The 25,426-nt window shown below is 35.8% G+C and overlaps 2 protein-coding genes across 4 annotated transcripts; one reads left to right on the top strand and one right to left on the bottom strand.

The window, feature by feature from the left end:
* Window positions 1-4,834: 4,834 nt before the first annotated feature.
* LOC131548349 (proto-oncogene DBL) lies at window positions 4,835-19,926 on the top strand. Of its 3 annotated transcripts, none has more exons than XM_058789589.1 (27): window positions 4,835-5,060; window positions 5,999-6,118; window positions 7,145-7,261; window positions 7,525-7,674; window positions 8,274-8,398; window positions 8,680-8,794; window positions 9,500-9,619; window positions 9,793-9,984; window positions 10,071-10,262; window positions 11,384-11,555; window positions 11,639-11,727; window positions 11,825-11,910; window positions 12,078-12,144; window positions 12,492-12,607; window positions 12,677-12,746; window positions 13,043-13,135; window positions 13,310-13,402; window positions 13,499-13,624; window positions 14,041-14,262; window positions 14,631-14,723; window positions 15,349-15,427; window positions 15,548-15,599; window positions 16,506-16,702; window positions 16,942-17,048; window positions 17,190-17,302; window positions 17,999-18,113; window positions 18,284-19,926. In XM_058789589.1, exons 1-27 carry the CDS (start codon window positions 5,010-5,012, stop codon window positions 18,302-18,304), a joined length of 3,093 nt encoding a protein of 1,030 aa, XP_058645572.1. In that variant the 5' UTR covers window positions 4,835-5,009; the 3' UTR covers window positions 18,305-19,926. The 3 variants fall into 3 exon arrangements, with proteins under 3 accessions (XP_058645572.1, XP_058645574.1, XP_058645573.1); XM_058789591.1 differs by having other exon boundaries at window positions 16,590-16,702; XM_058789590.1 differs by having other exon boundaries at window positions 12,558-12,607.
* A 138-nt stretch (window positions 19,927-20,064) lies between these two features.
* On the bottom strand, window positions 20,065-25,104 carry f9b (coagulation factor IXb). Its single transcript, XM_058789592.1, has 8 exons — window positions 24,952-25,104; window positions 24,305-24,474; window positions 24,200-24,224; window positions 23,907-24,020; window positions 21,819-21,953; window positions 21,336-21,637; window positions 21,015-21,138; window positions 20,065-20,813 (listed from the first exon to the last, which is right to left on the bottom strand). Exons 1-8 carry the CDS (start codon window positions 25,016-25,018, stop codon window positions 20,224-20,226), a joined length of 1,527 nt encoding a protein of 508 aa, XP_058645575.1. The 5' UTR covers window positions 25,019-25,104; the 3' UTR covers window positions 20,065-20,223.
* Window positions 25,105-25,426: the final 322 nt, after the last annotated feature.

The following is a 25,426-nucleotide window of genomic DNA, read 5'->3' on the forward strand; positions in this document are numbered from 1 at the left end:
TGAACCAATGCTGTCCTATAATGTGAAGTCACTGAGCTCTTACCTTTTCACTGGTAGGGTGATAGGACGATCTGCTCCCGCTCTCTGGTAATCCACAGCCTGTCTGTTGAAGTCAGAGAGTGCAGATGACAGTCAGAAGCACAGGGTTTTATACTCAGACCTTTGCTCTGCTGGCCGATGCTGCTCTGTTGAAGAAGCTGCTGTCTTTCTGTCAATCCAATTAAACACTTAACCTGCTATTTAGGGCTACAATATGTTTATAAATAAAAATGGGGAATAAAATCAAAGAACTACAGGGAAATGGTTTAGTATAAAATGTATGACGTTTTCATCCTTGGAAATGAAAAAATGTTAAGGAAAATCATGACAGTAATGTCTTGGGGCAAGATTTTTTTTTTTTTTTTATCTCAGTATAGTCCGATTTACAATTGAATTGAGTGAAATAAACCAATAAGTCCTGTTTTTTTACTGTTCTAAATCAAAATGATTTGTCATACCGCTAATTACAGTAGTTTAATAATAATAACAATAAGCTCATTTCAGATTTTAAAGAAGGTACAGTGTGATAAATTGATGTGTTCTTTGAAAAAGTAATGTACTTCATTATAATAGGACAGAGCCAATAAAATACAAAGTGCAGGTAGTAATGAAGCATCTAAATACATTTTGGTAAAATGCATATATATATATATATATATATATAAAATAATAAAAATATAATTAACATTTTTTAAATATTTAATATACACTGCAAATAGTCTTCATAGTCTAAAGACAGGGTATTTTGTGTGGAATAAATTAAGTCAGCTAAATTCATGTCTCTGTGTTAATCAGTTAAATAAAAAAAACTGCAGTAAATGAGGCGATGATTCAATTTTCTTGCATTCCGTCATTACCTAACTGAGCCACTCAAAATGCAGATCTTTTTATTTAACATTGCCTTAGAAAATGTAAGTAAACAAAGTATCCCTACACAAATAGAAATAGCTGGTATGCAGTTGGAACGTGAGCAGGACACTTCAACTTCAAAACAACCGTGAGTGATGTCATGGCTAAACATAGACCATGCACCCTGTACACTACCTCATTAAAGCTCTGTACATATTGTTTGTACACAATTTTAGTTACAAAACAGTGTGCATATATTGTAGGATTTCCATTATTAATCATTTATTTGTCCTTTTTCTCACAAACAAGATTATGACTTAAAGTACAGTTAATTAAGGAAACCCAAAAAGAAGGATAAAGTAGGAGTCTCGCTGCACCAGATGGCCAACAGGCTAGAAAGTCCAGTGACCCCTGAGCAATTTTCTTAAGCCTTTGACTTATATGAAAGGTTTTTGTACTGAGTGGTGGTCATTAAATAGTTTTCTTTATTATTTAAATTATATACTTTTAATTATACGCTTATAGTCTTTATTTCACATATACCCCTAAAGACAAATATGTAACAAAAAGATAGAAAAATCTTTTATTTTTGTTTAATCAGATTGAGCTGTTATCTTCTAAAGTTTATTTGTGTGCCAATTATTTACTTATTTATTTATTCATTTATTTTTTAACACACCTGTGGCAAAATGTGTAGCGAATAGTTAATTACAAATGTAATTATATCCCTACATATTAAAGGAGCTTCCTTGCACAAAAGGTGTATGTAAGCTTGTTATGAAATCCCCCTTTGCTCAACACAAGTAAATCTCTTAGCGTCAGTTAGTGTTCACTGAGATGGCCTTTGCTTCCATCTGTTCCCTCCTATCAGGTACCGGCAGTCCAACGGCATCATGTTTATCTAAAGGCTCTCCACCAATCCCAGAAGCTCAAGCAGTCAGGTGGCGCGTGTCTCACTGGTGCGAGATTTGGCACCCTAAGGACATTTCTTGAGCGTAATCCACTTATTGCTAAGAATTCACTTAAATAGCTACAGTCGAGTCAAAACATTAAGTTAAGAGTATATGTCTTTATTTTTAGGAGATAATAAATGGCGACAAATTATCAATGACGAGACGTTAATTGATTTAATTAAAGCGAGTTAAAACTGTCACACAAACCTCTCTTATATGGGGACATTTTATTGATGCATAAGAAAAAACAACACAAAATTACACATTTAAGATCATTAATTACATTAGATACGGTGTGGAGGTTGATAATTATAAGTAATTTAAAAATGGTTTAAAAAGATCGTAGTCTTTCACTTCTAATATCTAAAGTCCATTTTTAGTTCAAAGTGTGAAGACTTAGGATTTAATCCAAAGGTAATTACAGAGGAGCTCATGGGCGTCTGTAATTACACTTTAGGGAGGGAGTGGGCAGGCTTGTTTGAGAAAGAGGTAAAGCCCAGGTAACAAAGTGTCAAAGACTGTAGTGCACGTATAAACACAGATGTACTTATTTCTAAACAACTTCTAAATGAATAATCAAAGAAAATATTTTAGAGTTATTCAGAAAAGGAATTGAACTCTTGTATCCATCGTATACAGGACTGTTGAATATTTTTGAAAATTTGAACATTTTCTGACTCAACCAGTGACGGGCACTTATAATGTAGCGGCAGATTTGCTTTTGAAACATTTTTGAATCTCGAATAATTTATGATCCAAAACAATGTTAATCAATGACTTAAAAGAAGTCTACCTCACACCTTCTAAATATATGCAAAGCTACACATTCTCCCTAGATGGCATCTGTATCATCAGCGTTCACATTAGCCGAACTTCCATATAAAGGTAATTTATTGATATCAAGTTAGGTTCTGGTGCTGTTAGCCCATAGTTGGCACAGACTGCTTCAGAGTTTAATCTCTCCTAATCTGTCTACACACCAACTTTGTCCGTAATGGGATTGCGTCTACTGAGCGCACAGGGTGGATTCCCTCTTTATTAGAAAGTGTTTGCAGTCCTCTGTGACAAAACCAATGTCACTCAAACGAAGTAAAGACCTATGAACTTTGGCCTGACCTTTTTTAAATGCCCAAGGATTCAAAGATCTAGACGGTGCTCAGTACCTCTCTGGCATGTACTCAGGCTTCCACTTTGATTAGGCTTTTTAATCTTTGTTCTGAACATTCAGAACAAGAGTCACCAAACACAGTTTTCAAACATTTAGTCTTTTATGCGTTATTGCTTATTTAAGTGTTCTTGAAAATGCACCAAATGACTCTTGATTATAAAAAAATAATAATAGTAAACTTGGCTAAAACTTGAGTTAATTTTGCTTGGAATTGTAAAAATGCTATCAGTGGTCTTTATTAAAAAAATATTTAAATAATGCCTAAAGGATGGATTGAAGAAGAGTTAGTGTCCCCTATACAGGCTTCTGCCTATTATGTGCACCACAAAGTCGAAAAGTTGTGTGGGTGGCAAATGACAAGTGAAATGGTTCAAAATTTGCGTTCCTAAGAGCAGAAAACCGGCCACTCATTATTTCTCATGATAACAAGGCTCGGAGAATCTTTTAATTCAAATTCATAACTTATCTGCATGCTTCCAGTAATAATAGAAAGTAATATTTACAATAATGAAGCTTTTAAAGATTTGTTCACTCTCATTGTGAATGTCCAGAACAAAGATTAAAAAGCCTAATCACAGTGGCTGGCGATAAAAGCCCTGTAACATGCCAGGAACGTGTTGAGCACCATCCAGATCTTTGGTCAAAGTTCATAGGCCTATCCTTAATTTGATTGACTGCCAGCATTTTCTAATATCTTTTAATGGAAGTCTAGTGTAGTTATATGGTTATCAAACACATCAGAGACATTCATACTTCTCACGCTTCTCATCCATAATCAGTATCTATTATATCTGAAATCGAAGTCTAAAAACTTAGGTCACCATCTTTACCCTTATGGTGGATAAATGTGATCACTAGCAATATATATGCACAAAAAAATACACATTTACATATACATATTTACATTTTAGTACCTTTTTGTACTTTTTTTCTGAGATATACATATGCATGTATGTATGTATAATATAAGTATATAAGTGCCGTTTTTGTACCCTTTTTTCTTAGTTTCTGAATATATATATATATACTTCATAACTTTATATCTAAAACATGTGCATGCTATGTTTTATGTAGATTCAGTTATATTAAATGATTTTAACCAAATAATATAAAATCAACTTTTGAATAAAATTATATATTTTGTAATAAATTATTTTGCTATTATACATTTATATGAATATTTATTTTATATATTATGTAATTTGTTACAAATCAAATTGAATATAAATATATCTATATTTACTGTATATAGATACATACATAAATACATACACACACATTAATGTGTGTGTGTGTGTGTGTGTGTGTGTATATAATGTAATAATGTTTTACCTATAGTCAAGGAGGTTCAGTCATATTAAATTAGATTTTAGTAAAAATAATATATAACCGGGTAATTTATAAAATATATTAAACATTACCCACTTATTCCATTATTATAAATTTCTGTAAATATTTATTACGTATTTATTATGTAATACATAATAAATATTACTTTATAATAAAATTCATAAAATATGTATTGTATTCATATAATATTTCATTTTTATATCACATATATTTTAGGTGTATAGTATGTGTATACATTTGTATGATTATTATATGTGAGGTAGGTGGGAAGTAGGTATATATGGCCGAATTACTGCACGAGTGCTTATCAATCTCTGTCCATGGTGCTGGATTTGATCATTCGTGCCCCTCACTAGAGTGTGACGCTTGCAATGTAACCCAATCAGATCTGATTCGAGCAAATTACACAAAACTATGGTTTCGTAGATAAATTTTGTTCTGCGTAAGAGGGCCATGTATTATAGGTGTGACAGTAATGAGCAGATAAGTGCGGTCAAGGTGTCGTCGGCACTGCAGCATCCGCTCTGCGGCTGATCGCTGCTGCTGCTGCTGCTGCTGCTCACAGTCCCGCAGACAAAGTCATGGAGGGAGGGAAGTTGTGAGGCTAAGAAGTGGGTCTACATCCCTACGAAACGGGCAAATTAGAAACAATGGCGGAGGCTAATCCACTCAGGGGACTGCCCCGGATCCAGAGGGCTGCGGTAAAATGGATTCTTCTCTGTTTTGGACCGGGTTTATGCTGCAGAACTGACGAACGCTAATGCAGGGCGGCGGGTGGGAGTCTGGTTTGCTTTAGATTAATGAGAAACTATAAACAAGACTATAAACGCGCGCGTTTGTAATACTGACTATTAGTTAGGATCGGAATAATTATTGCAGTCAGCATTGGTGCGTTTTACATTTGATTACAGGCATGTGCGATGATCGGTGTTTGAAACAGCCGACCACTTCGCTTGTGACTCCGTGTATGGATAATGACTAACGCAATAATAATAGACTAAATAATTATTTTGGCTGTGCATGTGTGTTTTATTACTAGTCATTACACATATGCACCACAAAGGTATATTTTAACCCCTGATGATGAAGTAAACTGCAGGACTACTGATTATGGCAGCAAAAGTGTCTCTGATGAGGTTTACTGATCATATGTCAATCAAAAGGGAGAAGACAGACAGCTTACACTGACTTCTCAGCATTAGCAGTTAAACAGAGTCAGCCTTGGATTTCCATGGACATTGATTGTCTTTAAGAGTCTGAAAAAGTGCATAGTAGTTGCTAGTTAGATGGAATTTCCTGCTTGAATCAGCAAGGAAGGTGTTACAAGAGGTTTTAGCTTCACATTTTAGTATTTTGAAGGCTAAAAAACACATTGTAATTGTACTTCGGGTTCTGTCTTTGATGTTTCATCTGTTTACTTAATTATAATTTAAATATGTACATTTATGGACATAGGTGGGTGTCTGACCTAGATTTCTACATCTGTGAACACATTAGAAGTAGGGGGATGATATACAAGCAGCGACCCTGCTGTTTCTGATTAAATTGTTATGATATTATTGCTCTTTAAATCATCCGGATTTATGTGATTGGATGTGAGTTGAATGTGTCCATATGAAATATCATATCTCATCTTCAGATGTCATTCCCTGGACATCTGCACTTAGTTTTAGTGTTGAGACCCAAAACCCACCTGCAGACCACTGGAACAGACCTGGGTTTCCGCTTCAGTCAGGACGACTTTGCTCTCAAGATGCCGGTAAGAGCTGACGAGATTCCTCTGTGGTGCAAAAACAATAGGTTCTTTATGATATAGTCATTAGATGCATACCTGATGTCTTGAGAAGCAAAACAAACATCAAATTGTATAATTCTGAGTCATTCATTTGAATGCCCACTAATAATGTGAGACAACATTTGACATTTTAAATCTATTTATTTTCAACTTTATTCATCCATAATAAGGCCATTAAAGGAATAGTTCACCAAAAATGAAAAATGCAAAAATTTATTCACCCCTAGGCCATCTAAGATTTGGAGGATTATAATTTTCATCACTAACTCACCAATGGATCATCTCCAGCGAATGGGTGCCATCAGAATGAGAGTCCAAAAAGCTGAGAAAAACCTGGATGGAACAATAGATTTTGGCCATAAGTGATAATTTAACGTTAAACACCTTACAAACATGCAGCTTTTCACTTCACAAGACATTAATTGATGGACTGGAGTTGTGTAAATTATTTGTGGATTATTGTGATATCAGCATCTCATCAGTTGTTTGAACTCATTCTGACGGCACCCATTCACTGAAGAGGATCCACTGGTGAGCAAGTGATGTAATGCTAAATTTCTCCAAATCTGTACACTCTCAGAAATAAAGGTACAAAAGCTGTCACTGGGGCGGTACCTTTTCAAAAGGTACACCTTTGTACCTATTAGGTTCAAATATGTACACTTTAAGTACTAATATGTACCTTTAAGGTACCAAAATGGACCCTTTAGGTACAAACATGTACCTCTTGAAAAGGTACTGCCCCAGTGACAGCTTTTGTACCTTTATTTCTGAGAGTTTATTGATGAAGAAACAAACCCATCTATATCTTGGATGATCTGAGTGTGAGTACATTTTCAGCAATTTTTTGTGCACTATTCCTTTAAAAGGCCATTTCACCTTTAAAAGGTTAGCCTGCTTAATGAATGGACTCTTAATCTTATTTAACACAATTTTCATTAAATATACCATGCTAAATAAATTCCCTGCTTCTTTTCCTCCTTTATTCAGATGGTAATGCTGAGCTCCCTGACAGACCTGCTTCGCTTCATTGATGAAAATCAACTGAGCACTGAGTTTGGCGGTACGCTGGAGGAATGCCATAGTGACTGGATAGTTCTGCAAACGGTAAGCATTCTGTTGCACTCCATAGCAGCACATTGATTTCATGCAGGGAAACAAGAAGACATTTGTACTGTAACAAAAAATGGCATTATATGCTTCACAAATTGAAATTAAATCACAAAATCGCATTGCATGCTTCACTATTTAATAAGATAAGAGAAACACCACTTACTAAATGGTATCTGTTTACTTGGATTGCATGCTTTGACCTACAATAGCAGCAAATGCTGAGTAATGCATATTTTTGTCTGTGCTGCCCCCTCCAGGCCATAGAGAGTTTTGCAGTGACAGTGAAGGAGATCGCTCAATTACTGCAGACATTCGGCACAGAGCTGTCTGAGATCGAGCTGCCTGATGAAGCCAGCGGCATTGAGTACTTACTCAGATCACACACTGAGAAATACAGGCAGATGAAGGTATGGGGATGATTCTGCAGTTGTGCATTTATTATGCACATAAACATTGGGGCCTGACATTTTTTTTCTAATTTAATGTAATTTTATCTAATGCATTATATTTTCAGCATAGTTTTTTTTTTTTTTAAATAGAAAAATAATATGAAATTTTACGGCATAATGTTGTTATAATTTAAATACATTTTGGCAGTTTTTTAATCCTAAAACTCATTCCCAGGTTTAAATTAGATTTTGAATCCCATACACTGTAAAAAGTGATAAGTTGACTTAACTGACTTGTACTTAATAATGTTAAGGCAACGGGTTTCCTCAATTTTTTAAAGTTAAGTCAACTTTCACTTTTTACAGTGTACTCTCAGAATTTTGGAAAATCTATTAAATATAAAACACAATAACTGGTATGATGATTTTCACAACAGAATATTTCACCACTGACATGCCAATATCAGACAACTAAAATAATATAAAAGCATCTCAAGTTGCTCACACATTAAAAGAAAGCTGTAATACTGTAAAAAAAATGTATGAATACCTGTATGAATATATATAAATACCTAAGTTATATTTGAATTAGACATATGGTTTGAAAACTATTACAGGATGACATTAGGTCAGTTATGAGGGAAGGACGACAGCTTCTCTCAAACCTTGAGGCCTCAAAAGCTGTGGAAGGTGCTGCAGCAGAAGACAGGGACATCAGCCAAGACAAAGAAAGAGTGCAGAGGTACGTAGGCTATTACTCACCAGCAGAGTAAGTAAATCATTGTCATCAGCTCTTTTGGGTAGATGAATAACTCTCTAAGGAATTTGAATGTGATTCAGGTATTTAAAATCATGCTGTATTTATTGCCTCTATAATATTTCATCCAGTATTGGATTGGTTGACATCCATTTAACTTCCACTTGGTCACAATGCATCTTTCTGCAAAAATTGCAATCAACTTAATTTTCTAGATAGGTTCTGTGTGTGAAAAAGTCCCATCATGTTCCATTTGTTTCTTGCAGGCTCGTGGCACAGTTACGGGACATGGAAATGGCTTTCGATGGCTTTTTTGAGAAGCACCACCTCAAGCTCCAACAATACCTTCAACTGCTCCAGTACGAGATGAGCTTCCATGAGGTGCAGACCAGTGTTGGAGTACTAAAATTAGTGATTGTACTTTTAAAATACTACTTTTCCAGCTTTTCTAGAAACAAGCAACTTATCCCCAGATATTTGCGGAGGGTACAGTGCAACATTGCTGTTTTCAATGTCACTGTATACTGCGAATGATACTTTGCGCAAGTTTGCTACCATCAGATAAAGTAAAAACATTCTCCGGTCTCTCGCCTTAGTGCTACAAAGTCAGATTTATTTAGTGATTTGGTTTGTCAGAGAGCGTTGGAAGGCCAGAGAGTCATTATAGTCTTAAGTGATCCACTTTTTTATGTACAGCATTGGAAAGTCCAATTTATTGTAATGCATCGGTTTGTCCCAAACAGTTCATACTCATGTGTAACCACCCAATTCATTCAAGTGAATCAATTTGTCTTTCAAGGGTCCTCATCTCTGTTATGCATGGCATTGAGAAGTGCAAGTCATTTTACAGAATCAATGCACCATTGGAAAGTTCATTTGGAGGATTCTTGTAAATGAACAGAATAAAAAAAAAATCACAGATTCGAGTTGCTATGGCTTTTTAAGTGTTATGTTGATTACTACACCTTTGACTACATGATGACTCTACTCTCACTGTATATTAAGCATTTAATATAAACAATTTAAGGAAAAACCTTGGAAAAATGCATCAGTGAACATAATTATTTGGTTTTGGTCTGTGCACAGATGGAAGACACTCTGGAGAAACTCAGTGCACAGGAGAAAGCCATTGCATCTGTGGGGACAACAGTGGCCCAGACGGAGCAGCTACTCATAGACCTCGAGATGCTGGAAAACACAGCAGAGGTTTAATATGTTAAAGATTAAAATAATTGACCTTCTCTTTTCTACTAGTAAACATGCCTTTTTGAGCACACAACCAATATTGATTGATATTGAAGTTGATGCTAAGATCAGTTTGACCAGCCTTTTAACTGATACATTGATTAAAAGCCAAAAGTGCTCTGTTGTTTTTGCAGGAAGAAATGGGCCGTGCTCAGATTATTATTCTGCATGGGCACCAGCTGGCAGCGAGTCATCACTACGCTCTTGCCCTAATAGTTCAGCGCTGCAATGAACTGAGGCATCACTCTGACACTCTCACTACAGCTCTACGTGCCAAACGGGCATCTCTCACGCGTATACGAGACCTGCTGTTGCGGTTGGAGGAGGTAATAACTATGCAAATGCAAGAAATATGTGATATATGCACTTTATGCAAAGCACATACAGACTCTGCATATCTTTGTATGGGCAGACTGTGCGTTGGTGTGATGAGGGGGCCTATCTGCTGGCTAACCAGCTGCTGGATAAGTTTCAGTCCAAAGAAGGGGCGCAGGCAGCCCTGCAGGACATTGAGAGACTGATGGAGACGGCGCCCTCAGTGGTGCGGTCTAACCCGGGCGTTCTCAGTCTGGAGTTTGAGGCAATACTCACACCACAGCTGCAGGTACGGTTATGGAATAAAGCACAAAAACACTGTAGTAAAAATGCATATACTTGGCATTTTTCTTATTTAATACATTTTCATTACAAATCACATTCTAAAATACATTTTAATTACATTTTCTCAGATTGTAATGCAGTTTTTTAAAGTGGTCTCATACTTTTGGACCACCTTTATGCAGGTTTTGAGGATGTGCTCATTCAGCTTCATTTGTTCTATAGTTTAAATAATTTGTATAATTTTAAATGATATCATTGGACAATTACAAAAGCGATTTAAATGTGTAACCCACCCAAAAAAAAAAAAGAAAATTCTGTCATCATGTACTCACCCTTTGCTTTCTTTCCTCTGAAGAACATAAAGTTTCAGTTTTTTTTTTTTTTTTGGTCAAAACTGCTTACCAACATTCTTCATAATATCTTCTTTTAGTGGTTCATACAGTACAATAAAGAAAATCATATATAGGTTTGGAACAACATGAGGGTGAGAAAAGATGACAGAATTTTCATTTTTGGACGAACTATCCCTTTAATATCTTGCAGTATCTTAGACAGCAAGAAAATAAATGGAAAGATAAAAATATTTAGCTTCCACATTAAATGTAATCTTCCTAGCAGAAATGCATCAGACGAAGTTTATACTAAAATCCAATAAATTATTTTAATGGAAGCCTGTTTCTGCCATGTAATAAAAAATAAATAAAAAGGTTATTGTGACTTTTTATCTCACAATTCAGACGTTTTTTCTCTTCTTGCAATTCTGTTTTTGTCCTGCCACAGAGTAAGAATTTTAACAAAATTGTGAGATATAAACTCAGAATTGACTCTTTTCTTGTGGTTTCAAGTTTATATCTGACAATTCTGACTTTTCTTCCTAGAATTGCAAAAAAAATAAATAAATAAAAGAGAATTATGTGAGATACAAACTCATAATTGCGAGAAAATTCAGAATTGTAAGATAAAAAGTTGCAATTTATCCTGTGGCAGATAGATCTGAGCTCTGAAGCTGAAGTATAGACACTGGAATGCATCAATGCCATCTCCCTCTTTTTCTACAGTGTGTCCTTACTCGCACTCTATCGATCAAGTGCCTATTTTAAGTTCACCCCATTCCTTTCTTGTTAGTCTCAGATAGAGGCTGTCACAGAGAAGCTATCAACAGTGCAGGGAATGATCCAGAGCAGACAGGCCTGTCTGAGGAAACTGGCTGATATTCAGGTCAGACCCATCCAGCTGGTCGCTCCAAGGCCCGAGAACTCGCCACGCTGCAAATCCCCTGCATTCTCTCCAAAACACAGTATGTTTATCTATTTCAACCACATTTGCACATGACAAACTTACTGTTTCCATCTGTCTGAATGTTTCTTGTCTTTTTCAAAGGTTTTGACGTGAACTCCAGTTTAAGGTTTTCTTTTGATCTCGCACTTCCTGGTAAAAGGGCCTCACGGAAAGGTCCCAGCACTAAAAAGGTTTGGCTGACCATCCTTGTTCATCTCAAAATCGCACAAAGCGCACTTCGTCTGCTCGTTGCTGACAGCTTTAGGAACTTTATTCTGGTTCTTGTAGATAGAGGTCATGCACGACTACGAGGAGAACCGCAGCTGTCTGTCTTACAGCCCAGAGGGAGTTGAGAACCCCGACCAGCACAAACGGTGAGCATTTAAGCAATATCTTGACAAAAAAATATGTTCTTGAATCATGAATTTCTTCTCAACCTCCTCTCTTTGTCTGTCTCTCACCAGTCTCTTTCCCGTTCTGTCCTCATATCTTTCTCCCCCTCTCTCCTCTGTTATTGCCCATGCATCCCTCGCTTCTGCAGCCATGTAATGAAGGAGCTGATTGAGACGGAGAGAATCTATGTGGAGGAGCTGCTGTCTGTTTTGCTGGTAATGTCTTGACCGAATGACCTTGAAATAATTGGTCTGTGTTTTGTTTTCCCTCATCCCATTTGCCTCGCAGTGGTAATATTGTAGATGACCTTTGGATGCACTCATTTTGAAATCACATCTTTCCTTTCACACTGTAGTTTATAGTGTCGCAGTGACTCAGAGCCTGATTATGTAGTTACACACACATTTGACTCCGTTATTGGTGGAGACTGCCAAATAAAAACCAAATAAACTGTGTTCGGTCTGATTTGGCACAATGAGTAAAGACACAACATGAAAAGTGTATAATTAGAGCTATAATGTAATAGTTCTAAAAAAATGACTGCTCTGTGATGTTGTGACAGGGTTACAGGACAGAGATGGATAACCCATCTCTCTCTAATATACTTCCATCTGTACTGCGAAAAAAGAAAGAAGAGCTGTTCGGAAATCTGCCGGAGATCTATAAATTCCACAGCAGGTGAGAAATATGACCACACACATGGATGCATAAATACACATTCATGCTGATCCTGTCTTTGTTGTGCAGGATATTCCTACAGGACCTCGAGAGCTGCTTAGAGACCCCAGAGAGAGTGGGAGCACGCTTCCTGGAACGGGTGAGCCAATCTGTGTCATACATATACTGTATATGTAAAGACATTTATAATGATGCTAAATATTTTCTATTTCAAAACAAACGCTGGTCAAGAATCCTGAAAAAAATGTTTCAAGGTTTCCACAACACTGATGAAAATAAGAAATGTTTTAGACTGCAAACTCACATTCACAATCTGATTTATTCTGCTGTTGTTCTGAAGATTCGGTTGTGACGGCATAGAAAAGTAATAAAGGAACCACTTATCTGGATACTTAATGCCCGTTAAGAGTTCTCTTGTAATGAATGTTTTTGCAGAAAGAAAATTTTCAGGTGTACGAGCGCTACTGCCAGAACAAACCTCGCTCAGATGCCCTCTGGAGGCAGTGTTCAGATTCAGTCTTCATCCAGGTATTGTTGTAGATATTTTTTATATCACACAACCATACTTTAACAACTGATTAACATGGTTACAATAAACAACACTAGCAGATAAGGATAGATAGTGATTACTGTAATATTTTATAATAATTTTTAGTGTTTTAGATTGTTTGTTTTGCTAATTTGAACTTTTTTCTTATGTAGGAGTGCAAAAAGAAGCTGGATCATAAACTAGGTCTGGACTCATATTTGCTGAAACCTGTTCAACGCTTAACCAAGTACCAGCTTCTTCTGAAGGTGCTTAACTATGACAAAACATATCCATGCTTGTTATATATTTTTTTTGCCCCACAGATGTCTATTATACTAAATGCTGTATGTCTCTCTGACTAGGAACTACTAAAACACAGCTCAAACTCGCAGTATGCATCTGAGCTGCAGGGGGCACTAAATGCCATGCTGGACCTCCTCAAGTCTGTCAATGACTCCATGCATCAAATTGCCATCACTGGTTTTGAGGTGTGGCCAAGAAATGAGGAAGAATAGAAGAGGAATATTAAAGAAATAGTTCACTCAAAAATGAAAATTTGCTAAAAAAAAGATGTAGATGAGTCTGTTTCTTCATCAGAACAGATTTGCAGAAATTTTACATCACTTGCTCACCAATGGGTCCTCTGCAGTGAATGGGTGCCGTCAGAATGAGAGTCAAAACGGCTGATAAAAACATCACAAAAATCCACAAGTAATCCACATTTCCAGTCAATCAGTTAATGTCTTGTCTCTTTAAATCTGGTCTGATGAAGAAAAAAACTACACCTACATCTTGGATAGCCTGAGGGTGACAATTTCAGCACATTTTCATTTTGGGTGTACTGTTCCTTTAATGGTTGTATGATTATCGTGACTGACAGTTCGCTTTTCTCCATGTCCTCTAGGGCGTATTGAGTGACCTGGGCCGCGTCCTTATGCAGGGGTCTTTCAACATCTGGATCAACCATAGGAAAGGGCCAACGCGCATGAAAGACATGGCTCGCTTTAAACCAATGCAAAGGCATCTGTTCCTTCACGAAAGAGCTCTGCTCTTCTGCAAGAAGAGAGAGGAGAGTGGAGAGGCACATGATCGGACAGCCTCTTACAGCTTCAAACACTGCCTGATGGTCAGTGAGAGATCAACGGATTTGCTATTTAAATAATACTTCTGAATGAACGTCAAAGTAGAAAGATGCTTTTTGCAGGCAGATTTTACAATTACGACATCCACCAAGCAGCTAACCTGCCAACATTGACCTGTTTTGTACACTTAAGCAATTTTGGAGCATTTTGTGTTGCACAGATGCTGAGGTTAAGCACCTGTTTATTTATTCCAGCTCTATTTTAAGTGTGCTCAAAGAGATGGAGGTTTTTATGAAAGGGGTTTTAGGATTAACTCAGATTCCATTGGCCATTAAAAAACCCACAAGTTTATTAAAAAACTGCATTACTAAATTTCCAAGTGAGATCTTTGACCCCTCTGTTTCATTTGCAGATGAGTGCTGTTGGTATCACAGAAAACATCAAAGGGGATGTAAAGAAGTTTGAAATTTGGTATAACGGAAAAGAGGAGGTGTATGTTGTTCAGGTGAGTCATTTTATCAAGGTTAAAACTCCACAGTATGCAGTAGGTAAAAAGTTACAAGTGCCTCTGTCATCACTTAATAACGCCTCCTCAATACCTCCTCGTTGATGGAGATATATCAAAAAATGCTTGTTCACAGTGAATGTTAATGTCAAGTCCTGAACATAAAATGTCAGTTTGTTTGCACAACTAAAAAATGAGTGTTTAAAAAACACTTCAGAGAAACTAATTAGCCATTTTTAAGACACATTGGGACCACATTGAAAATTCAGGATTCGAAATCTAATTTAAAAAGGATAGTTTTAGGATTTTAAAAATTGAAAAAAAAAAAAAAAAATGTAAGTGTATGATGGGTTCAGTTTAACTTTTTTTTAATAATAATAATTATTATTATTTTTTTAAATTGTTTTGATAATAATATAACTTTTAATTAAAATAAAATACAAAAAAAGATATTATATAAAATTATATATATATATATATTATAAAATTATAAATATGAAATCTAAAAATGTATTTTCTTATATAGTAAATATAAAAATATTATATAAGAAAATTGATTATTGAACAAGAAAAAAATTATGGTGGAAAAAATGGATTTGTATTTTATAATTGTTTTATTTTGCAGGCTTCAACTGTAGATGTGAAGATTGCATGGCTCACTGAGATTAGAAAAATCCTCAACAATCAGCAAAAGATTGGCAAAGGTTTCCACACTGCATTTCCATTTCTGTTAATATCAGTGTTGAATGTTTTAAATTAGGAATTGGTATGCCTTAAATAAATCTGTCATGTTTAGTGAGTCAAACTCTGTTTCACTTTCTCAGGTGATGCTCACCCGGATGGTGAGCAGCCATTATCTCCACCCTTGGCTGACAGGTGATCCTTACTTCTATAGTATGGATGTAAAGTGTATCAACATTCATGTTTGCATATGGAAGGATATGAACAAAATTCAACAGAATTTGTCGAACAGTGTTGCCTTATATAAATCACATACATAAAGACTGTATGCTTTGAGCCCATCTGCTTGATTGATATAGTACTAATCAGTACCATTCTGGCATGAAAAACATTCTAGAAGCGCACATTCTTGCCATTTCTGAAACCTACTTTATAGAAACATTTGAGCTTTGGAGAATCAAACATAAAATGCTACATGCAGTAAATGACTGTCTAATAAATATTAAGAACTATTTTCAAACATCATGCTTTTTAAACATTTAGTGAAGCATTTTATCCTAATTGGACTTTTAAATCTATTTTAAATCTAATTTAAGTCATGGGATAATTAATCAGCTAGTATGCAAATCTGTGATTATTTTGATGTGATTTTTAGGATTATTTATGTGACGGATGTTAGGCTACTTAAAAAAAAAAAAAAAAAAAAAACTATATACTTCACCCTAAATTAATAGAATGTATTAAAGATACAAATATAATTTTATAAAAAAAATAATAATAACAGTGAAATTTATAATTAAATTTGAGAAGTCATTTACAGCACATAGTACTTTATATTTGTTTTTTTTTTCAAAACAATTTATTTGAATGTTGTTGTTCAGTGGAACAGGGTTGGGGTCAATGTCATGTCAACTCCTGAAAATTACACTCACATCATTAATATTGAGCTTATTTGCCATTTTACTCTATTGACCGCAGTCCGGTTTCAGATTATCCTGTTTGTTATGACGTTTGATGGATGTTGTTGTGTTTTTGCCCTGTGTTCCTTTGACGCCCTTGTTTCCGTTCGTCGGTTCCTCGGTTCATCGCTTGGTGGGTCAGTGTGAGGCATATGTCCGTATGCATGCCCTGGACGTCCACACAGATCACTGGCTGCTCAGGTTGTTTTGATGTCCTCCCTCACAGCAAGCTCCAGGAGGCGTCCGTCAGCTCAGAGGAGGCCGATTCAGGCCGCGTGAGTCCGGTTCTGACAGACCCAGTCATCGTTTCTCCACGTCCTCGCCACCACAACCGGCGCAGTGAGTCAGAGGCCATGCAAAGGCTATTTTCACTGGCATTTAGTCTAGTTGATAGGAACAGGAAAATCCACTATGCTATCGAGCATAATAGGTTTTTGAAATGGGATTTTTAATATGTAATTTGTAAATTGTGGCACATTTATTTGCATGAAATTGAATGGCGTAATGGCAATGCACAAAAAATGTACAACCCGTTCAGGGGAGAATGTCATTATGGTTCGGCTGGTTGTGGGTTGCAGGCTGGCCAGGGACGTCTCACTCAGTGGACATCTGTGAGGGTCTGGAGGACTGGACCACTGACCTTTCAAACATCTCAGATTCTGATGAAGAAGACGATGTGCTGCTGGTGAGCTCGGACCTTTAGATATCACTAAGATTCCCAGTCATTTGGGGAAAACTTCATCAACAATGAAGGATTTTGTTTGTGCATAGTCTATATATAATGGTTATGACCTTGTACTATGCTGGTTTGTTTGTTGTCTTTTAGGTTCCTGGAAGGTATAGAGCAATGGTGGACCATTTAAAGTGTGGCAAGGATGATGTAATCATCAAATGTGGTGATGTCATTCACGTGTTGCAGGAGAGTGCCATGGGGCTTTGGTGAGTCATTTTTTATTTTTAATTTATGCTCAAGGAGCAAAACATATAAGACATGCTCCGATCTTAAAATTCTGGCTGATGTTGATAAGACAGTTGATAACTATTACTATCATAACCGATATTAAAATAGGGTTTTTCAGAATAAATAAAAAACAAAACACTAAACTAAAATCAATAATTTTAATTGCAAAAGATTATATTTCACAGTGTAAATAAATGATCATGTGACGCTGAAGACTAGAGTAATGGATGCTAAAAATTCAGCTTTGCCATCACAGGAATCAATTACATTTAAAATATACTAAAATAGAAAACAGTTATTTTAATATTGAAATGATATTTCACAACATTACTGTTTTACAGTATTTTTCATCATATATATATATATATATATATATATATATATATATATATATATATTATTATTTTTTTTTAATATTATTATTTATTTATTTTTATTATTTATTTATTTATTTATTTTTACAAAACATTAGTATGTTCTACTTAGCCACCTGTAAAACTAGAAATATTCCCTAAAATCTGGTTTCAAAATTCTGATGCAATTTAGCATTTTTTTGCTTCTGGTATAGAACACTGATTAATTACAAGAACACATTAATTTTGAATCACTAGTTACACAACAAGAATCACTCTAATTTCAAGTTAATGATCAGTGTCACGCTATAATTCCCACAGGCATGTTAAGAATTTGACTCGTGGAGGTGAAGGAAAACTCCCTGTTGATACACTGCTGAGAATGCTGGGAGATGCAGGCAGAAGTCCCTCCATTAAATCAGGAGGGGGGCTTATGGTGAGTGAACTCTACAGGTCTAATGATTTTATAAGAATACTATATTCTAAAATGCAGCTTACATTAACATGTTGAATATTTTATTTTAAAGAGACAAACTGAATGTGTTTATTTGATCAGATCTGAACATACAGTACTGTACTGCAATAGAAGCTTTTCTTTCTCTAAAGCACTTCGGTGTTGTCTCATAGGTACGGGAAATATAAACAGCAGGACACCCAGCAACACCTAAGTACATAAACCACATGTACACAAAGCTCACACCATGTGACAACCCTAAAGGCCATTTCTGTCATTCAGGACTGAGCCCAGTCACGCCAACCTGAAGCACACAAACAAACACCAAGTCAGGAAAACAGAGCTGCCTAGCTGAGAGAAAGTTTCCATCTGCCATCAGTGGGGGATTTTTGGATTATGCTGGATTTAAAGACAAAAAGGGATTCCTCTCTCTCCTCGAACGAGCCAATGACCACACCTACAACAATACAGTCTGGAAATAAAAGGAGCTTTGCAAAGCACTTTACACTGATCCACTTCATCCCTGGAAAGTACCATCACCATGCTGTGCCATAACTTGATATAAAACATGTATTTGTGTAGTTAGCACAGTATTTAAGTGTATATTAAAAACAGGAAGGTTTATGGCTTGGGGTGTAAACTGGCTTGAGAGAAAAGCAAAAACTATTTTTTTCTCTCCTCGGACACTTGTTTTAAAAAGCCATTTTAGTGCTGGAATGGATACCAGTGCTACAAAGAATGAAAGATAAACTAAACATTAGTATCTAGTTTATGTGCCAAAACCTAACATTCCATTCCCAAACCTACCCGGTTGACACTAATTCCTCTTTTTTTATTACTCTGACTTTACTTTTGCATCAGTATTTCTCCAAGAAATATTTCAGAGAAATATGTAAAATAAATATTATTTCAGAGAGTACGTGAGGTGAAAACTTTACAAATCAGTAGTCAGCAATGTGATTGTTTTATTGCTACACAGTTATGCTTAAAAACATACTGCTCACCTTCAGATGATCCATGTTTATATTCATTCACTTTAAGTCAGTTCAAACATGGCTTTTCTGGACTACTTAGCAAATTTTCTTAGTTGTCAAAGTGTTTTTGTACGGGTTTACTGTAGAAACAGCATAATTCATTTTTTTTTAGCACTTCCACCATATTTGGGTCCGTTTTTGTCATTGAAATAAAACTTGGTGGTATACATCATTAGAACGTCCACTGTAAACTTGTTCGTTCTAATAGTCTTAGAAACCATTGAGGTGAATTTATATTAGCTAACCGCATTAAAAACAGCAATGAATAAATACAGTACCGTTTAAAAGTTTGGGGTCAGTAAGATTTTTACTAAGATTTTTTTTTTTTTCTGAAAAGAAATGCATACTTTTATCCAGCAAAGATGCATTTAATTGATCAAAAGGCATGAAAATAAAGGCACTGATAAGTATTTCTGTTTTAAATAAATGCTGTTTTCTGAACTTTCTATTCATCAAAAAATGCTGAATAAAATCATGGTGTCCACAAAACATCATATTTAGCAGCAGTTGTCAGCATTGATAATAAGAAGAAATGTTTCTTGAGATCAAATCAGCATATTGGCATGATTTCTTAAGGATAATGTGACACTGAAAACAGGAGTAACAGCTTTGCCATCACAAGAATAAATTACATTGTAAAAACAGTTATAAAAACGACCCCAAACTTTTGAAATGTAGTGTACATTTGCATGTCATTATTTTAAAAGAGGGCTTGACAAGGGAGAAGAAAAGTGGATGCGGTCTGAATGGGTTTCATGTGTACTTCAGTTTGAAGTACACTTCTTAAAGCCATACACTTCTAGTGTATAATATGTACAGAGTTACAAAGATGAAAGTGACCTCATACTGCTTTGTGGTATATCATGTATGAAAATAATTTCACTAGATGTACAAGCACAAAGTGTAAGATGGAAAACTATATTTTTTTCTTGATTGTTACAGTATGTCTGTTGTATGATGACTAGTAAATATCATCTGTAAAAAAATGTCTGTGAGCTCCAATTCATTCCGATATGTTTTTATGATACTTTTAAAACAAACCTGCACAAAGGCCTAACCTAATTCCAATTCTGTTGATCAGTATTGGACATATGTCCTGTTCTGATGCCAGTAACATTACTTATCCAGTACATATATCTGGAGATACGGGTGTAGATGCCATACTTTCCATCCTTAGCGCACTCCTCACCCCAGCTGACGATACCTGTGAGGAACCATGTGTTCAGATAGCGGGTGGCATGGGGTCCTCCGCTGTCCCCCTGACAGGAATCCTTGCGCACCGTACTGTAACCGGCACAGAACATGAAGCGGGAGATGGTGTCGGTGCTGCTGCCTTTGCACTCCGTCCGGTCCACGTAGGGGAGCTCTACTTTCTGAAGTGTTTTAGATTCCATGCCCCCGTACCGTAGCCTCCCCCAGCCGCTCACCAGGGAGTTTTCTGCACTCCTGAGCAAGTGCTCTGTGAAGTCTTTAGAGCCCAGGCAGATGGGCAGGGCATAGTCAGAGAATTGGACGGGTCCCTTGAGCTTCAACAGGGCGATGTCATGATTGTAAAGACTCCGTTGAGAGTTGTAGCGTGGATGGATATGGTGCTCCACTATGCCGTGGTCACTCTCTCTTCCTTCATTCTTTGACACATCATGTTCCCCTATAGAAATATAGTAACTCATTGACAATATGTGTGATATCACATCACATGTGCTCTGGAATACCTAACTGTAGATTTTTAAGAGACAGTGAAATTAATAATAAAATAATAAATTATATACACTATTCAAAACTGCAGAATGTTTTTTTTTTATAACCAAATATCAATAACAACCATGTGACAGTGTAGTTGGTTTCTCACCCACTCTGATGAAGAAAGATCCCACCTTTCCTTCAACACAGTGGGCAGCTGTAATGACCCATTCTTTACTGAGGAGAGAGCCGCCACAAAATGCAATCTTATTCACCTTTTCCATAAAAACCACCTGCCGACATGACAAAGAAAAAACTGTCTAAATTTCCCTCAAGAGTTCTGATATTACGGTTTTTATTGTAATGTTCTCTTTAAAAGGTTCTGTGGATTTTTCGACACAAAGAGAAGATTATACCAGCCTTGCTTCATAAGGTGAGGAGAAATCTTATGAATGTTTTATTTGGACACACAATTCATCACTTCACTTACCTGCCATGGAATCTCCCCCGGTGTTGCCTCGTTTCCTCCTACAATACGATGTTCATTGTTTGTTGCATTTTTGAAGGTGGGCCGAGTGGGAAAGAATGAGGTGATGTTTTTCAGTGTAGGTTGAGGTGTGCTAGTCCCGTTCACATCAGTAGGATCTGTAGGACTGGACTCTGTTGTATTGTGTTCTGTTGTATTGATGTGATTGAGAGAGTGATTTTGATTTCCATTCTCAACACTGATAAGAGACCTTGAGTTAAGTATTTCAGCAATATTCGCTCCAAGACGTCCACATGGGTACTGCCCTAAAACGAAAATGGCATTTTTTATACCAATGAAAATGGTATTTAAAATATGCTACTGCATAGGATGAAAGGATCGCACAATATAAGAAAAGCTTTGAGATTTTTAAGATTGAAATACAGTGTACGTCCTGGCTTAATGCAGATAAATGGCATGTAATAAGTGGGAATAGGATTATAGTACCTGTAGGTTCACAAGTCCTGCCATCCAGAGCCAGTCTGTAACCCTCGGCACAGTCACACACTGCCCCATAAATTTTATCCACAACGCAGAACTGCATGCAACCTCCATTATTTACATTACACTGTTTTGCCATTTCTGCACCAGAGCAACCCATGAAAGATAAAATAAGGTTTTAGCAGAGGAAGACTTTAAGAGTCACAAAAGCACACAAGGTTAAGAATTTCTTTTTGACAAAGTACTAATGCAGAGATATTTGGACCAGAGGAGGAAAGTAACGAATTACATTTACTCTCTCGTTACTGTAACTGAGTAGCTTTTTTGTGTACTTCTACTTTTTAAAGTAATTTTTAAAATCTGTAATGTTACTTTTACTTAAGTATATTTTGTTTTAAGTATTGTACTTAGCTACATTTCAAAACACATTAATTAAAAAATGTAAAAAAAAAACTACTGGAAACTACTGCAGTAAATAATGGGCAAGAGAACAACCTGGCGCTAAAAATCACAAGAAAGATGCAGACGGACATGACTAGTAGATTAGACTAAGTGCGCGCGCGCATTAGAGTGCCGCGTTCTTTCACTGCGTGATTCAGTCTGTTAAAATGCATTTAGAATGATCACAAAATTGAAGATATAGGGGCAGAAAATGTATATATTTATATAATTTCATATAGTAAATAGTATATCAATACCACACGAAGAGTGCCATTTTTTCTCCAAAAATCAGCATGATTACATAAAGGTTTCTTACAACAGGTCAAAAAATAAGAAGTTAATTAAAAGACTTGCGTTTTAGACACTACATTGCCTGATTTCGCTCTATTTTGACAACAAAAATAATTCCAAACACAGCCACAGCACTGTTTTGAGTCTCTGAGCAACATGATGGTGTTTCGTTCCTGAATGAATCAACCGCTTAAATGATTCAGTTCAATCGCAATGACTCACTTATTAACAGTGACTTGCTGAAACCTACTGGCGGTTTTAATTTCACATTTAAAGTATCTTGATTTTTTTTTTTTTTTTTTTATAATTTCAAACAAGTATTCAACATTTTGTCTTATTTATCAAAACATTATTTCTGCATTTGTAACTGCAGGCTAAATACATTCATGTTCTGCATTAAACAGTGTGTAAATACATCTAAATGCCACTTCAGATGAAGCTTCTGTGTTTCCTCTGCATTGCAAAGATGAATTTTGTTGATACTGATTTAATTTGCCTGGTAACAGCCTAAATGTCTAATTATTCTAAATAACTGATTCCTTTAATTAAAAACAACTAGTTTGAGATTTACGTATAGGCCTATCCCAGGGGTGTCAAACTCAGTTCCTGGAGAGCCGCAACCCTGCAGAGTTTAGTTCCAACCCTGCTCCAACACACATACCATGTAGTTTTCGAATAAGCCTAAATGATTAGATTAGCTGGATCAGATGTGTTTAATTAGGGTTATATCTAAACTGTGTAGGGCTGTGGCCCTCCAGGAACTGAGTTTGACACCCTTGGCCTGTCCCATTTTTGCGTCCCTCCCACTGTTAAAATGTAACTAAGTAATTTTTACTCTGAGTAAATTTTAAATGAGCTACTTTTTACTTTTACTTGAGTAGATTTTTAGACTGTATACTTTTACTTGTACTTAAGTCAAATTTCATTAATGTAATGGTACTTTTACTTGAGTAGAATATTTTCGTACTCTTTCCACCTCTGATTTGGACACATAAAAAATAAATAAATAAATCATAAAAGATTAGTATATTATTTATTTGATATGAAATTATGATATTTATATTCATTTCATGATTGTTTTTATGATCTAAATATATACATGTTTGTGTGTCTATCTTTAAACTTCATAAGCTTCATCTTTAAAAATATTCAATTTAGAATAAACGTAAAAATACACAATTCGAAATAAACTTATATAAATATAAAATAAAACTAAAAACAACATATTTTGGGATATTTATTAAAAAAATTGATGAACTAGAAGATATAATATTAAAACATTTGTTGTATATTTTCTTTACACAACATATTTTAATGTTCACATAACAATCAATGACTTTCTGTGAGGATCGTGGATCTTACCCAACTCACAGTTCTTCCCACTAAAGCGGGCTGGACACCAGCAGGTGTATGTGTTCATACCGTCCTCACATTTCCCTCCATTCTGACAGGGAGATGACTGACACTGGTCTCCATCTGAAAGGAGGAGAGGCCATAATCATGATACGAATATATGCAACAATGTTAACGTAAGGTAAAATTAACAGACACTTTATGGACAAATTAGAAAGTACAGAAACATACAAACAGATACAAAAAGATTTATAATCAGTGTTCTAAAAGATACATGTATCAGAAAGAATATTTATGCTCACCCATATAAGTGATCCAGAATTTCATCTGAAACAGAGATTGGAAAGTTTTTAAACTCGTAAACAGAGTCCTAAACATTTCGAGATAAACGTGCTTATGTAACTCACGGTTTGTTCCTGGTCTTCAAAAACCTCTCTGGCCTCCTCTAGATTGCAGCGTTCTTCGAAACATTCCCTTTCCAAATTATCCTTCATCATCTCCTCAAATCTACCTGTGTTATAGCGTTTCTGTCTCTTCAGAAGAGACCCCGCCAGATCCCTCGGCAGAAACACTGAAGCTACGTGCACAAAAGAGACATGCTAAAAAATCACAAACGCCAAGGTCTGTTTCTAGGACACAGATAATGTAATTTGACAAGCATTGAAGATTTGGCAAGGGAATATTGTTTTACTTTGAAAGGCTTTTTATGTTGAGTTTGAACAGCTATTGAAGTCAAAGACTTACGTTCTTTTAGTTCCACTATGATAGGAACAATATGATGATTGATTGTTTTGTTTTCTTTGTTTTTTCACAACACAAACCATGAAAAGTCTTCTTGTGTTAAACAGTTTCTCTCTGTACTAACTCTAATTTGTCTGTTTTCACATTTCAAAAGACTGCTTGTAACAAACAAATACTCAGTCTTTAATCATTAGAACAGATTTTACATTGACCAGCTCAAACTGAGGATTTTGACAATTCAGTGATTCATTCTAAAAAATTTAAAAGCACGTACATAAACTAGATAGGTTAAGACAGATGAATGTTAACTTACCTTCAGAAGAAAGCCAAGTTTCTAGCAGCAAACTGCAAATCAAAATAATGGGATACATTTTCACCATTTTCTCTTTGATTATTTCCCTTCAGGCAGAAATCTTTCCCAACAGTCTAAATACCTTCATGTTCCGCTCCAAAGTTCAGGACATACGTGTTTGCACTTCATGCAAACAGATATCTCATTGGGTGGGTGTTTTTGTCTGCACCTGCAGTGTTTGTGGGTCGTTGCACTGCATTTTTATTCCATTTTTCATAGCTGATGCGATTGAAATAGTTTTATTTGATGTAATGTGTGGTTTCATGAGAAAACATCCCGATGTTTGAATAATGCGTTTTGTGCCGCTTCAGACTTCATAACAGAGCAGTATGAATATATATGTGGATTATACAATTCTTGTGGACGATTTATACGTGCACGGATACCCATTCACATGTCTGAGTCATTTCAGTCTATTAATTTATTTCTGCTGAGT

Source organism: Onychostoma macrolepis, chromosome 10 (assembly GCF_012432095.1).
Source record: "Onychostoma macrolepis isolate SWU-2019 chromosome 10, ASM1243209v1, whole genome shotgun sequence".
Classification (NCBI taxonomy): domain Eukaryota; kingdom Metazoa; phylum Chordata; class Actinopteri; order Cypriniformes; family Cyprinidae; genus Onychostoma; species Onychostoma macrolepis.

Bases quoted from the DNA above. Each gene is read 5' to 3' on its own strand.
- f9b (XM_058789592.1), bottom strand. From the start codon at position 25,018: ATGGTGAAAATGTATCCCATTATTTTGATTTGCAGTTTGCTGCTAGAA. The intron at 21,954-23,906 runs GTAAGATCCACG...GCTCTGGTGCAG, and splicing joins TGGGAAGAACTGTGAGTTGG to AAATGGCAAAACAGTGTAAT. The intron at 21,139-21,335 runs GTAAGTGAAGTG...TCATGTCGGCAG, and splicing joins CGGGGGAGATTCCATGGCAG to GTGGTTTTTATGGAAAAGGT.
- LOC131548349 (XM_058789589.1), top strand. From the start codon at position 5,010: ATGGCGGAGGCTAATCCACTCAGGGGACTGCCCCGGATCCAGAGGGCT. The intron at 6,119-7,144 runs GTAAGAGCTGAC...TCCTTTATTCAG, and splicing joins ACTTTGCTCTCAAGATGCCG to ATGGTAATGCTGAGCTCCCT. The intron at 17,303-17,998 runs GTGAGTCATTTT...TAATTCCCACAG, and splicing joins GAGAGTGCCATGGGGCTTTG to GCATGTTAAGAATTTGACTC.